Raw genomic sequence first — 16715 nt, 5'->3', positions numbered from 1 at the left:
AAAAAACAAACAAACAAAAACAAACATACAATTTTATTGTTTATCAAAATCATTGAATATTGCATTAATAGTAAATAAACGTATAACAAATCAAGTTTCCAGATCTAAATGTTCTAGATTCAGTCTTTGAAAGTTCACATTTTGTTCTATCCACTTGGCTACGGTCAGCATTTTATGGTCTTGGAAATTTTGTCCTATAATTTGAAGACTAACAGGTAGGCCTGAGGCTGATACTCTCACTGGTATTGACACTGCTGGCACACCTGAAATATATAATGTCTTTTGTGCAATAAAACGCATAAAAAATTATAAAGAGGTCCAATAAGAAGAGAGACAATCAAATTATCGGATGTGGAATCTTTTACATGCAGTTGTCTTTCTTTTGTAAGTTTTGGACAGAAATTAAATTCAAGAGTATCTCCCTAAGATTCCATGCACAAATCTGTTCTAAATTTTCTTATAAATTAAAACAAGAGGGCCATGATGGCCCTAAAGTCGCTCACCTGTATATAGGCCCCCGGAGCGGGGCCAGTTTAAACCCCAGGGCTTTTATTTGAACAAACTTGGTTGACACCCATTAGAAGATGTTTCATGCTAAACATCTAAGGTCTAGCTTGTTGGGTTTTTTAAAAGAAGATTTTTTCAAGTTTTTTTCTTTACACATATAGTTAAAAACAATGACACACCTGGGGCAGGGCCAGTTTTGACCCCAGGGCTTTTATTTGAACAATCTTTGTAGACACTTACTAGACAATGTTTCATGCTTAATATCTGAACTCTAGCTATTCAGGTTTTTTCAAAGAAGATTTTTAAGTTTTTGCTATACACATATAAGGAAAATCAATGTCCCCTGGGACGGGGCCAATTTTGACCCCAGGGCTTTTATTTGAACAAACTTTGTAGACACTCACTAGAAGATGTTTCATGCCAAATATCTAAGCTCTAGCTCTTTGGGTTTTTCAGAAGAAGATATTTAAAGTTTTTTCTTTTGGTTGCCATGGCAACCAGAGTTCTGCATGGAATGGAATTCTTTGAACAACTTTGTTAAGGCTTCACACAAGGAACATCCCTGTGAAGTTTCATTATGATCTGCCTTATTGTTTCAGAGGAGATGTCGTTTTAAAAGTGTCAACGGACAACGGACGACGGACGAAGAGTGATCCTAATAGCTCACCCTGAGCATATGCTCAGGTGAGTTAAAAAACAAGAGGGCCATGATGGCCCTGGATCGCTCACCTGACACAACCGCATCCAAGCAATGTCTTAAACAAGCATCATGGCCGAGTTTGATGACAACTGAGTCAAACATGTGACCTCTAGTGTGTTATAAAGATTTTTCCATAATTGGGCAATGTGACCTAATTTTTGACCGGACAAGACCCATATTCAAACTTGACCTAGAAATCATCAAAACAACATTCCTGACCAATTTCCAGGAAATTTGGATCAAAACTGCAGCCACTAGAGTGTTAAAAAGATTTTTCTATTTTTAGCTCCTGTGACCTAGTTTTTGACCGGAGATGACCCATCTTCGAACTTGACCTAGAAATCATCAAAACAACCTTCCTGACAAATTTCCAGAATATTTGGATCAAAACTGCAGCCACTAGAGTGTTAACAAGATTTTTCTATTTTTAGCTCCTGTGACCTAGTTTTTGACCGGAGATGACCCATCCTCGAACTTGACCTAGAAATCATCAAAACAACCTTCTTGACAAATTTCCAGAATATTTAGATGAAAACTGCAGCAACTTGAGTGTTAACAAGCTTTTCTATTTTTAGCTCCTGTGACCTAGTTTTTGACCTGAGATGACCCATCTTCGAAACTTGACCTAGAAATCATCAAAACAACCTTCCTGACAAATTTCCAGAATGTTTGGAAGAAAACTGCAGCCACTAGAGTGTTAACAAGATTTTTCTATTTTTAGCTCCTGTGACCTAGTTTTTGACCCGAGAAGACCCATCTTCAAACTTGACCTAGAAATCATCAAAACAACTTTCCTGACTAATTTCCAGAATATTTGGATGAAAACTGCAGCCACTAGAGTGTTAACAAGCTTTTTCTATTTTTAGCTCCTGTGACCTAGTTTTTGACCAGAGATGACCCATCTTCGAACTTGACCTTGAAATCATCAAAACAACCTACCTGACAAATTGCCAGAATATTTGGATGAAAACTGCAGCCACTAGAGTGTTAACAAGATTTTTCTATTTTTAGCTCCTGTGACCTAGTTTTTGACCGGAGATGACCCATCTTCGAACCTGACCTAGAAATCATCAAAACAACTTTCCTGACAAATTTCCAGAATATTTGGATGAAAACTGCAGCCACTAGAGTGTTAACAAGCTTTTTCTATTTTTAGCTCCTGTGACCTAGTTTTTGACCTGAGATGACCCATCTTCGAACTTGACCTAGCTATCATCAAAACAACCTTCCTGACAAATTTCCAGAATATTTGGATGAAAACTGCAGCCACTAGAGTGTTAACAAGCTTTTTCTATTTTTAGCTCCTGTGACCTAGTTTTTGACCCGAGATGACCCATCTTCGAACTTGACCTAGATATTATTAAAACAACCTTCCTGACAAATTTCCAAAATATTTGGATGAAAACTGCAGCCTCTAGAGTGTTAACAAGCTTTTTCTATTTTTAGCTCCTGTGACCTAGTTTTTGACCGGAGATGACCCATCTTCGAACTTGACCTAGAAATCATCAAAACAACTTTCCTTACTAATTTCCAGAATATTTGGATGAAAACTGCAGCCACCAGAGTGTTAACAAGCTTTTCTATTTTTAGCTCCTGTGACCTAGTTTTTGCCCGGAGATGACCCATTTTCGAACTTGACAAAGATATCATCAAAACAACCTTCCTGACAAATTTCCAGAATATTTGGATGAAAACTGCAGCCACTACTGTGTTAACAAGCTTTTTCTATTTTTAGCTCCTGTGACCTAGTTTTTGACCCGAGATGACCCATCTTCGAACTTGACCTAGAAATCATCAAAACAACTTTCCTGACTAATTTTCAGAATATTTGGATGAAAACTGCAGCCACTAGAGTGTTAACAAGCTTTTTCTATTTTTAGCTCCTGTGACCTAGTTTTTGACCAGAGATGACCCATCCTCGAACTTGACCTAGAAATCATCAAAACAACCTTCTTGACAAATTTCCAGAATATTTAGATGAAAACTGCAGCAACTTGAGTGTTAACAAGCTTTTCTATTTTTAGCTCCTGTGACCTAGTTTTTGACCTGAGATGACCCATCTTCGAACTTGACCTTGAAATCATCAAAACAACCTTCCTGACAAATTTCCAGAATGTTTGGAAGAAAACTGCAGCCACTAGAGTGTTAACAAGATTTTTCTATTTTTAGCTCCTGTGACCTAGTTTTTGACCCGAGAAGACCCATCTTCAAACTTGACCTAGAAATCATCAAAACAACTTTCCTGACTAATTTCCAGAATATTTGGATGAAAACTGCAGCCACTAGAGTGTTAACAAGCTTTTTCTATTTTTAGCTCCTGTGACCTAGTTTTTGACCAGAGATGACCCATCTTCGAACTTGACCTAGAAATCATCAAAACAACCTTCCTGACAAATTTCCAGAATATTTGGATGAAAACTGCAGCCACTAGAGTGTTAACAAGCTTTTTCTATTTTTAGCTCCTGTGACCTAGTTTTTGACCGGAGATGACCCATCTTCAAACTTGACCTAGAAATCATCAAAACAACCTTCCTGACAAATTTCCAGAATATTTGGATGAAAACTGCAGCCACTAGAGTGTTAACAAGCTTTTTCTATTTTTAGCTCCTGTGACCTAGTTTTTGACCGGAGATGACCCATCTTCGAACTTGACCTAGAAATCATCAAAACAACCTTCCTGACAAATTTCCAGAATATTTGGATGAAAACTGCAGCCACTAGAGTGTTAACAAGCTTTTTCTATTTTTAGCTCCTGTGACCTAGTTTTTGACCCGAGATGACCCATCTTCGAACTTGACCTAGATATTATTAAAACAACTTTTCTGACAAATTTCCAAAATATTTGGATGAAAACTGCAGCCTCTAGAGTGTTAACAAGCTTTTTCTATTTTTAGCTCCTGTGACCTAGTTTTTGACCGGAGATGACCCATCTTCGAACTTGGCCTAGAAATCATCAAAACAACTTTCCTTACTAATTTCCAGAATATTTGGATGAAAACTGCAGCCACCAGAGTGTTAACAAGCTTTTTCTATTTTTAGCTCCTGTGACCTAGTTTTTGACCGGAGATGACCCATTTTCGAACTTGACCTAGATATCATCAAAACTACCTTCCTGACAAATTTCCAGAATATTTGGATGAAAACTGCAGCCACTACTGTGTTAACAAGCTTTTTCTATTTTTAGCTCCTGTGACCTAGTTTTTGACCCGAGATGACCCATCTTCGAACTTGACCTAGATATTATTAAAACAACCTTTCTGACAGATTTCCAGAATATTTGGATGAAAACTGCAGCCTCTAGAGTGTTAACAAGCTTTTTCTATTTTTAGCTCCTGTGACCTAGTTTTTGACCCGAGATAACCCATCTTCGAACTCGATCTGTATTTCATTGAGACAAACATTCTGACAAAGTTTGATAATGATCCAATCAAAACTGTGACTGCTAGACTGTTAACAACCAAATTGTTAGAGTGTTAACAAGCTTTTTCTATTTTTAGCTCCTGTGACCTAGTTTTTGATCGGAGATGACCCATCTTCAAACTTGACCTAGATATCATCAAAACAACCTTCCTGACAAATTTCCAGAATATTTGGATGAAAACTGCAGCCTCTAGAGTGTTAACAAGCTTTTTCTATTTTTAGCTCCTGTGACCTAGTTTTTGACCAGAGATAACCCATCTTCGAACTCGATCTGTATTTCATTGAGACAAACATTCTGACAAAGTTTGATAATGATCCAATCAAAACTGTGACTGCTAGACTGTTAACAACCCAATTGTTGACGACGAACGACGCACAACGCACGACGACGCACGCCGGACATAGCCCCATCACTATACCTCACCATGACCACTTCGTGGTCAGGTGAGCTAAAAACCTAAGTGCTGCCGATTATTGCCTTCTTTGTAACATTTTGTTTTTACATATTATCACTTGAAAGAGATTTTGTTAATTGCAATATTGAAAGAAATGAAATCAGTGAGTTATTACTTTTAAATTCTCAAAGGAATTGGCATGGATAGAAATGGAAATAAGTCTAGAAATAATGATCAACATATGTCAGTCTTTGGTTTGTATTTTAAAAGTACTACATAACATATTTTGAAAACTATGTTTACAGAAAGGAAGGAAATCATGTGATGATTAACCCTTTAACATTGATGGATAGTTGTTTGAAATATACCTTATTATGACAAAATGTAGAAAACCTCAGTAACCATGTTAAGTCTCAGTAAACATGACTCAATTGACCCAGTAGGTAGAGGTCTGTGAAAAATATCAACATATCAAATACCTAAGGTATCAGTCATTAAATGTAGGTGCTATGAAAACAATAGGTAAGTATGATATAAGGATAGTGGGACAAACTTGCAATTATATGCTCCACCTTGAAAAATTTCATGGAGCAATATCATGTAACTATCCACATACCTGCCATATTAATCGGCTGTGTACACACATCTTGTTCGGCTGTACGTGTTCTATTATCAGCTTTAGAGAACCAGCTGTAAGAGGGCGCCACTGTCAAGGTGGTCGGAGTTAACAATACATCTACACCAGATTTGTACACATTTATAAAGTCATTACTTATCAAACGCCTCATCCGTAAAGCCTTCTTGAAATATCTCTCATAGTTTCTGAAGTAAAACAAGTACACATTATATCACACTATCGCATAAAAATTTGCTTAACTTTCGTATTTTTATGCATGTCATTTTGCAATCACATGTTCAAATATAACTTCAATAATCATTTATAATTACATGTACATGTATATGAAATCTTGTACATGCAGCACAAAATGGTTATCCTTTTTTGTCTTAAATGAGTCACAACAAATTTGCACCAAGCAAGCTAATTACAACTGTGATTTGCACTGTATATATATATGAGCCGCACCATGACAAAACCAACAAAGTGGGCTTGCGACCAGCATTGATCCAGACAAGCCTGCGCATCCGCGCAGTCTAACCAGGATCCATGCTGTTAGCTTACCAACCTTATTACAAGTAGCAAAACTGATAGTGAACAGCATGGATCCTGATCAGACTGATCTGGATCCATGCTGGTCGCAAACCCATTATGTTGGTTTTGTCGTGTTTTTTTTTTTTGGGGGGGGGGGGGTAAAGTTTTAAGTCGGTCTAATAAGGGTATTTTTCCTGCTTCACTGCTGAAAGATAATTATTTCCAGCATCTGATGAACCTTAGTTTGCACAGTAAATATAAGATGTAACTTTTATCATGAAGACTATATTACCTCATTCAATGATTAATTATCAATAATTAATTATTAATTAACACTCAATAGAGAAGAAAGCAAACCATTCAACCCTTACAGTGAATCTCTACAAGATGCATAAAAAACATTCTGGTAGATCTAATTAGTAATTCCTTTGAAATCTTTTGACTTTAAAACTCATTTTATAAAATAAGTGTAATTTCAAATATGTAACATTCATTTATTCATGAATGGATTTAAAATTAATGTCCCTGCTGAATGTGGTACATGTATTTATGGACTTACCACTCACCACTGTGTGTTCAAATCTCCCAAAAGACTGGATTTTTTCATGAAAGGTAGCTAGCAACTACAAAGCTAACTTACTGAAGGGCAGTGGTTCTACTTACCTGAAGAACTCCTCCAACAGTAAATCACGCTATTACCTAATTGCCCATAACAATTTGGTGCGACTTAAAACTGGAACGGACCTACATTTTTATGTGTATTACATTTTGGAAAGAAACAACTTACTCCCGAAGTAAAAAGTAGTTCCCAGCAAATATTCTTCCTCTGACAACATCATTGAAACCTTCATGTCTGCTCTGAGCATATAAAGCTTCTGTTGAGGTATCATTATCTGCTCTATGACCTTTAATATAAACAATATGATGAGATTTAATTATTATATAAAACTTACTGATTTAACTCTGTAAAGAAGCCTGCAGGTTTTTTGTTGTTGTTCCGATGATGTGGCTTAACAGTTACTAGGATAAAAAAAGTCAGCAATTCAACAGATATCAGGGCTTTTTTCTCTTAATTGTGAAGGGGCCTGGGCCTTGTTGATTTATGAAAGACAAAGAACGATTTTACATAATTGTGAATTTTAAGTGTTGTTTTACCTAAAATTGTGGAAAAAAGAAATGCAATATTGACACAAATTTGTGAAAGTCAATTTACAACTCACTTTTTTCTTTATTTGATAAAAAATCCAATTACTTCAGATATTTTAATCTTAATCATCTTTTGCACGTCTTTCTGTTTTAAGTGCCTCTGCTGATCTAAGAAAGAAATTCAAATTTTATGTTTTTAGGCTTTTGAACCTCAGTGGAGTTCCTTTAATATTAAGCTCTTATTTAGCATAAACCAAACATCAAACAATTAAATTGTGAAAATTTACCAAATTCAATGCCATCATATCTTGCCATATTAGAGGCGACCTCACATGCACACAGTATGCTGTATGTGTTGATGGAATATTGTGTATGTGGCATAGACACCTGTGTTACACGTGCCCCGCCCTTCTCTAACATGTCCGTCACATCACTCCATGTTGACTTCACCTCATCACTCAACCCTGGGGCATTATATTCCTGAAATAATAAAATATATACAAGGGGTTATCCAAAAATTCGTGGACTTTCGTTGTTGCGTAAAATATATTTGAGATATTAATTTGAAATTCTTACACTGCTTAGAAGAATTAATAACAAATAAACACAGAAAAATTCATGTGAGTAGCTTCTTACATTACAACAATATTTAATCTTATATAAACACATGTCGGCGACAGCGGCGCACTCCAAAAGGATATTGACGTCAATGTTATTATATTAACGTACAACTTGTGCTTCAACGTTACGCAGTCAATGACGGTTACTGCTTCTCAAAGTAATGTCCATCACTAATTTTTTATGTTACTTTAACACTAATGATCGTGAAAATTTCTTTTCTCTGTTCGTCTGCTGATTTTTATCAAATGTTTTGTAGGTGTCATTTCCAAATTACAACAAAAATTTATGATCTTTTATGGTCGTGCGATTTTCTAATTACCGCGTGTCCGTCATTTCCCTGTTATAAACAATAAAAGCGTCTGGCGTTTCTAGCGATATCAACAAAAATAAAGGAAATGACGTCCATTATTTTAAAGAATTACTTAAATGACATCATAGAAGAAACATGCGATGTTCAGCGGGTTTTCTACGCTAATTTTTTAGTTTTTTAGCAAGAGATATACAATGATTTACTGCGCTTTTATACCGTGCGCCGGGGCCGTATATGTGCTTATTTAAAAGAAATATAAAATTATTATTTATTGACACAATTAGCTGTTCCTTTCAAAACGTGTTGATAATATTCTACAATGTATGCTGATAAATTTTCATTACAATACACGTTGACGTTCAAGAGATATTTAAAAAGTCCACGAATTTTTACATCATATCTCAATCAAAGGTTTGGCCTTTAAAAGCTATCTGGTATAATAAAAACACCATTATTTGATACATACATATATCTATGAGATAAAAGCAAATTAAGATCAATCAAATAAACAACTTGACCACAAAAGCAGCTTATCTTTTCACATAACAAATATATTACAATGAAGTATATAGACATTTACCATTGGTATTCCAACATGCAGACCTTGTAAAGAGGGAGTATCATCTAGAGGTGTAGGTTTAAACTCATCAGTTACTGTTGTAGAATCACGACTGTCATGGCCAGCTATACTGTCTGTAATCAATATTAAAGTGTTTAGAGCTCTGAAATCAAATTGACACACAATTTTGCCATTGATTTCTACCAAAATATTACCTCACCAACAAGAGACAACCAAGGTTCCTAACATTGCTTTGCTATATATCCAAAAGATTTTTTTCTAACTTACAATTTCTCATTTACCAGTTACCTATGATAAATAGATTACAAACTTTTTCATCAAAACTAAGTTAATTGTTACAGACAAACCACTTAAATAAAAATGCTTTACCAATTAAACACTTTTGATGATTAAAATAAATCAAATTTATAATGATTTCCAAAAAAAATCATACTTAAGATCCAATCTGCATAAATTATAATCACTGAAATCATCAAGGGAGATAACTTACTCAGTATGATAGTAGCATCATCTACAGTTTTTGCTAGAATGCCTGGTACGTCTAGAGAATTGACTAGTGGTATAAGACCATACCTAGATACTAGACCATATGTTGGCTTCAAACCTACCACACCACAGTACGAGGCCGGATTGCGAGTTGACCCTCCTGTGTCTGAACCTAGTGCTCTGTAATACAAGTTGTAACACTTTAAAATGATATTTTGAACCTAGTGCTCTGAAATATAACACAAGAGTTAATTACTTGCAAGCAAATTTATGAAAAATAACTACATGTACATTTAGCCTGGATTGTTTTCAGTAATTTATTCAACTTAGCAAAAACATTGTTTTCAGTAATATATTCTACTTAGCAAAAACAATCAAAAGCTCCCCTGACCAAAGGAAGTTTCTATAAATATCCCTTTTTGTTATTTATTAGTAAGGCTAACTTCATTAAAATAGTGCTGCAATTCTATTTATTCAAGGCAGTTTTTATATTTTATCCTTAAAATTTTTCATTATCAATTCTTGGTTAATCATCATTATTTAAATAATCAACCGTTTGAAAATATAGCTAATGCTACTCAATTTTACCAAGAGAAGAAAATGAGCATATTAAATGACATTTCAGCGGATATACCATAAATTTTGTCATGGTACAACTGAATTTTTGCAAACCACATAGAAATTATACCTGATCAATTACCGGTACTATGATTATTACAACAAATATCTAGTTGTTAATTTTACAGAATACAGTTTACAAATATATCAAGTTTTTAAAAAAATTGTTTATTATTCTTAACAAGTCTGGATAATCTTATACAAAATAAAACTATTTTCAAAGAACTACAGACAAGTAAATATGTTGCTGATGTATGTATAAACATGTAAGAATAACTTCTTTTTTAACAGTTGTATTTTTATCAACAAATTGAGTGAAATTCATTCCTTGACAAAAGCCACATATTGGAGTTGTTTTATCAAAAAATCAACCATTTCTTTGAGTTTGATAAAAAAAAAGATTAAAAAAAAAAATTATCAAAAAAAAAAAAAAAAGAAATCTGTAATTTACCCAAAACATGCCCCAGTTGCCACAGCAACAGCACTGCCACCTGAACTTCCTCCAGCTATAAACCAATCACATTCCTGACTACTCTCAGCGTTGACATTTGTTGCCCGGCTCTGTCCACTAGATGTATGTATACCCCTGGTTCCCTGTCTCAATCTGTCATCTTGTATATTTTGTGGTGAAGTTTGATCAATCTCAGCAACTTGTGAGAATGAATAATTCCAAGGATTTCTTACTGGACCATAAATACTGTCTATAGAACCACACCTTTACAATAGACAAAATAGTGTATATTTATAAGATATGAGCCGCGTCACCACAAAACCAACATAATGGGTTTGCGAAGTGGTACCCTTAAACAACTGGCACATAATTTGCGAAAGTTTCTTTTTTGGTTCAGTATACATTAATAACCACCAAAAAAGGAATCTATATTTAGAATTAAAGTCAATGGAAACACCATTTATTAAGAATTTCTTGATTATTCAAATTTGTAAAGAAATGTTCATAGTTTAATGCTTACCTTTGTTCAGCCAACTTAAAACTGATAAAAAATAGAAATAATCATTTTGACATAATATCAGAAAAATACAACTAATTAAAATATTACCCCATAGCAAATTCATCTAAATTTGTTTTTCCTACAAGAACTGCACCATGATCATACAAGCGTTGAACTACTGTGGCATTATAAGGTGGTATATAATTCTCTAACATATGAGACGCACACGTTGTCCTAATGTTTGTAGTACAAAAATTGTCCTTCACAGCAACTGGTATACCTTTCCATTCTGTAGACACTATATTAAAACATTATAAAACAAAATAATGAAATTGTATTTTATTACTTTTTAACTAGATGTACCTAAAATTCTTACATAGATCACAGACGCTTTGGGGTCAGACTCTGCCCCTGTAAACACTCAATCAAAACTATTTTAATATTTAAACACAAATGGGACATCTATTACAACGATTGAACAGGTTTTCAAACAATTTTTACATATATGAAAAAAATACCGTATACCTGCATCAAGTCTCAATAAAGTAAAGATTGCAGACTCCAAAATATAAACACGAATACCATAGACAAATAAAACCTTATAAATCATTATTAAATAAATCTTACCGTGACTTTTCCGGTGTAAATCAACAGAATATTGAATTATCTCCTAGATGCAATAAGAATAAACATTTATACATCACATTTTAATATGAAAATCAAAATTTAACTAAAACCAAAAGTAAATTTTGCTTTCTGTTCAAGCAATACCAGAAGAGTTCCCGGCTCTGCGTGGAGCCCTTAGTTTTTTCATACATGTAAAAATTGTCTGAAAACCAGTTTTACCACTGTAATAGATGTCCCATTTCTGTTTAAATATTGAAATAGTTTTGATAGAGTGTTTACAGGGGCGTATCACGTTGGGGGGCAGGATCTGACCCCCACGCGTCTGTGACATAGACGTGAAAAAAGGAAACTGTAACTTCAAAACTTAATCAAAAATGTCTGCATAACTGATTTTTTTTTCAGCTCTTCAGTCAATGGTCATTACTGAGGAGACTGCGTTTAGGGTGAGTCGGGCAAAAACTTCACCAAGATATATACACTTCACACTATTTGATCATGAAGTTTGTTTACAAGTTCAAGCCATAAACAAAACTATTGGTTATTGTATATTGTACAACATCCCACAAGCCAGTTTTAATCAGATCATCCAACAACTCTTTGAAAATCTCAATATGTCACTTGACCAATCCTCGGACAATCAGAACAAGTTTTTGTAGATTTACTTTTCATACCATCATGCTTTGTTACAATACAGGTCTTTTGACCATTAAAATAACTAAGGTTAATTAACTTTCACACATTAAAGTTCATAATGTTCATCCCATTCGTTTGACTTGTTTTAACATACCATTCTGTATAGATTGCAATTGTTTTCTAGCCACGTCAGGAGTGTCTGTAATGAAAGCATTCAGTTCTTTCACTTTACCAGCTCTCTGTAAACATTTCTCACACAGTTCCTTGGCCGATATCTTGCCTTGTTTCACTTGTTGTAATGCCTGAAACATTTCCGCATTTTTAAATATTGCAATTCGTAAGATATAGGTGACATGTGATTGCTTTTTAATCAACATATAAAATATAATTATGGTTAAAACATATTTAACTAAGCTTGATTGCAAAAGTTCTTACAACTTATATATTGATCACTTTCTAGTCCACTTCCTGGAACAAACTAGTACTGGTGTCATTTGAAGAAACATGGTCGTGACACAATTTGGGCTCGAACCCATGATTCCTGGGTTAAGAGGCAGACACCTTAACCACTAGGCCACTGCTTCCCTTATAAAATATATCTTCCTAGGAAGTTTTAAATGTTTTTAACATTGTAAAGCAAAAAAAAAAAATATGAATATAATCTTCAAACTGACAAAAAGCAAACAAATTTTCTTTTTGTCTTGTGCATTATTTTAATGGTTTTCTGTTAAACTATACTACATGCATGTTACAAATGTAAGTGTGCACTTGGTTCAAGTAAAATTCTGAATATCTATTTAAGAAAACTATAATCGTATTATGGTATCAGAATTTGCAACAAAAGCTGTCGGTAGGACAGCACGCTTGCGTATTTTAAGTGCTTGATAGTAAAAGGCCTTGATAATCTAAAATTTTCTAAGTTCACAGGGCTTTTTTTTTTATAAATTCATGTTATAGGCATTGGAGAGAGTCCTATTATACTCACAAAGAAGTGTATAAAATTTCAACTTGTTTCAAAGCAAAATGTCAATGAGATACGAAAATATCTGAGGTGGTACGTAAACTTAAACGTAAATTCTAAGTCAAAAAGGGGCATAATTCTGTCATAATGCTTGATAGAGTTACCTTCTCCTGTCTACAGGTTGGGGCATGATGGTGAACAAGTGTGCAAAGTTTCAAAGCCATATGTTAATGAACTTTGAAAATATTTGAGGTGGTATGCAAACTTAAAGTCAAAAAGGGGCATAATTCTATCAAAATGCTTGATACAGTTTTTTTCCCGAAATCTACAGGTTGGGGTCATGATGGTGAACAAGTGTGCAAAGTTTCAAAGCCATATGCCAATGGACTTTGAAAATATTTGAGGTGGTATGCAAACTTAAAGTCAAAAAGGGGCATAATTCTGTCAAAATGCTTGATACAGTTACTTCCTGAGGTCTACAGGTTAGGGTCATGATGGTGAACAAGTGTGCAAAGTTTCAAAGCCATATGTTAATGAACTTTGAAAATTTTTGAGGTGTTACAAAAACTTGAACATAAGTGGTAACGCTGATGCCGATGCTCGGGTGACTTGTATAGCTCTACTTTATATTCTTATCGAATAGTCAAGCTTAACATGTATTAACATCAATGTTATACATTGTAACTATGGCATCTTTTCATAAAACACAAACAGAATAGTGATGGTTCTATTCAGATGCCCAGTTGTGCTTCAAATAAAGATTGGTTGGTAACCTTAAGGTCTTCTTTCACCAGTTAAGGTGGAAAGTTGCCAACTGTCATTTCCAGTGTACTGTTGGTGCAATGTAAAACTTCTAAAATGCAAATACAACAAGCAATATGTGCTGTTGGTAGTTTTAACTCCGAATCACGGCAGTAAGCCGCATTAAATTAACCAGAGCTCAGTTCAGCCACCGCATCATTCTTGGGCAGTGATTTTTCCCCCTGTATTTTACAGCCGAATAAAGGCTGTTTCCCCTAGCACAAAATAGGTATATTTTCCCCTAAAAATGCTAATATTTTCCCCTAAAATGCCCTGTGCACTTTCTTCACCAGAACCATGACTTAAAAGCAGCTGACTTTTATCAGCTAGAAGACAGAAAGCTGTCCCTGTATCATCAACACTGTCTGTTAAAGGGAGGTAATTCAGAAAACTATTTACTTTGAATGTTTTTGCCATAAATTATTAAAATTAAATGCAAATTAAGCTGTAGACAATGATATTTACATGTAAAAACTTCTCTTAATCAAGAAAAGAGAAAATTTATGTTGCAAATTGAAATTCATAAAAAATGATTTCTTTAAATAAACAAATGCCTAATATATAAAGTCAATGTGCACAGACAAAACCTGTCTTGGCATTAATGCTTGCAAATTGGGGTAACATGCAGGGCACCTGGTTGCCTATGAGTGAACCCTTGGGAAGGTCTGAGAATATGATCATTAACCCTCTAGCAGGGGGATCCCTTAATCAGGGATGTGGATGACATAGAAACTGGCTCCTAGTTTACAGTGTTGCAAGTGAAGTCTTTCTTAGGACTGATGCCGCTGTGAATCAGGTTGAAAACATCCATGATCAGCAATGTAAGCACAATATGCAAGGTGGCTAATTAGCCATAACTCAATTCAGACTACTCTAGTGCCAAGTCTTTTTTTTAATGTAATAAAATTAGAACTGAATGCTGCTAATAAATCTGCACAATGCTTAATTTTAAAGTTATATTTTACGTGAACAGGACTTTAAAATTGTTTTATTTTAGTTAGTAAAATAATTTTAAAAAATTGTATAAATTAAAAGCGGATTTTTAAACCGACATAGATCTAGTAAAAATGTTATTGTTAAAAATCTTCACAAAATATCGCGAAATTATGTAACAATTAACCTAATCGTTTGAAAATAAGAAAATTGAAATGTAATTTATATGACGCCATATCAAATGGTATTATTGTCACTTATTCGTTTCGATGTCAATATATCACATTCAATATTTTCATTAAATTAGTAAAAAATACCTCTTTCAATGTTAAACTCAACATTTTGCAGAGGATATATTTACATTTACACCGGTCTAGTTAGTTAAACTTGATTCCTTTAATTCCATTTTTGAGATAATAGATTAATCGAACAGTTTATTTGCAGACGATTGGAGTCGAGTAAATGTTATATTTTGCCACAGATATACATACAATATATTAAGCTTCGTGATTTTGCGAAAACATAACCGAAAATAAATATAACAGGGTGGGTCGTGAAATAAAAACCAATCCTTGGATCATATGTAAACCACTTGTATTTTGCTACAACTCTATTTACTAACCAAAATGATTGGCATACATCTCACCAGAGACACATGATCTTTGATGAGTCAAATCATCAGGATATATATCATATGCAGGATATATATTCAACATCAATAGTTTCACATCATCACTTATTTCATGGTAATGGGACATTTCCATGTGAGTGTGACTTACTAGACGTGTCAAAATTGACATATCTTAGTAAAAAAAAGTATATAAAATACTGTATGTACATTTTTACTTTGGAACTAAAAATAAAGTTGTGATTTTTACGTAATTTAATTATATGTTCAACATTTTACACATTTCTGCAAAAAGACGAAATTAATAGTTTATTAAAAATTAATTTTCTAAATGTTATTGTTAAAATAATTTTGAATTAAAAAGTAACTTCTTGTTTGGTTTCCTTCTTCAAAACGTTAATTACAGTGAACTAAGAGGTGCACAGTATAACTTGAGTTAACCTACGGCTGAAAAACTTACTTTTTAGAATAGAATAGAATAGAATAGAATAGAATAGAATAGAATAGAATAGAATAGAATAGAATAGAATAGAATAGAATAATATTTTATTGTATAAATATACACACAATATACAATTTCGTAATTTTACAAACATAATCAAGTGTACATACAAAAGGGTTGGGCCAAAAGTTCTAACAACATAATCGTGGGCCCTTCCCTGATGTTAGTCAGAAATCAGTTTTAAGTAATTTTTAGGAACTCATTTTCAGGAACTAACTTTAACAAATGTTATATATGTAAATATAAATAAATTGAATGAGAAATTAATAGAGAAAAAATATATAAAAAATTAGAAATAAGCATTATAATAAAATTATGATACTAGAATGATTTAATTAAGTTATTTAGATATTTTAAATGTATAAAGTATAAGTTTCAAAAGTCAATAGTGTTCCATTTAAAGTTATTTATGGCTTTGAATTAAGTGTTCTAAGTATCAAATTTTGAAAAATAGGAATAAATAATAATAAATAATGAATAATGATTAAAAATAGAATAGAATAATTTAGAATAGGATAGGATAGGATAGGATAGGATAGGATAGGATAGGATAGGATAGGATGGGATAGGATAGGATAGGATAGGATAAGGAAGGATAGGGATAGGATAGAATTGAACATGAAACATCATTACATTTAATGATACACTTTTAAAATGCCTGTATGTTCTGGAACATACGATACGTATGTTATAGTACATCCCAGGTATGTTGTATCTTATAAGGCTATAGATTTTCTTTAAATAACA

General features: G+C 33.6%; 1 protein-coding gene across 1 annotated transcript; it reads right to left on the bottom strand.

The window, feature by feature from the left end:
- Positions 1-26: 26 nt before the first annotated feature.
- LOC132752301 (glutamyl-tRNA(Gln) amidotransferase subunit A, mitochondrial-like) lies at positions 27-15240 on the bottom strand. Its single transcript, XM_060742611.1, has 10 exons — positions 15156-15240; positions 12298-12445; positions 10992-11181; positions 10385-10648; positions 9320-9495; positions 8830-8942; positions 7606-7798; positions 6960-7077; positions 5639-5844; positions 27-263 (listed from the first exon to the last, which is right to left on the bottom strand). Exons 1-10 carry the CDS (start codon positions 15177-15179, stop codon positions 91-93), a joined length of 1605 nt encoding a protein of 534 aa, XP_060598594.1. The 5' UTR covers positions 15180-15240; the 3' UTR covers positions 27-90.
- Positions 15241-16715: the final 1475 nt, after the last annotated feature.

This window comes from Ruditapes philippinarum, unplaced genomic scaffold (genome assembly GCF_026571515.1).
Source record: "Ruditapes philippinarum isolate M1 unplaced genomic scaffold, ASM2657151v2 ctg3799_1_1_1_1, whole genome shotgun sequence".
NCBI classification, from domain to species: domain Eukaryota; kingdom Metazoa; phylum Mollusca; class Bivalvia; order Venerida; family Veneridae; genus Ruditapes; species Ruditapes philippinarum.
This window is presented reverse-complemented; position numbering and strand designations above follow the sequence as displayed.

Coding starts and splice junctions, on each gene's coding strand:
- LOC132752301 (XM_060742611.1), bottom strand. CDS start 15,179: ATGTTGAGTTTAACATTGAAAGAG. Junction 8,943..9,319: donor TGATGCTACTATCATACTGA/GTAAGTTATCTC, acceptor TATTGATTACAG/ACAGTATAGCTGGCCATGAC. Junction 264..5,638: donor ACAGCCGATTAATATGGCAG/GTATGTGGATAG, acceptor TATATATTTCAG/GTGTGCCAGCAGTGTCAATA.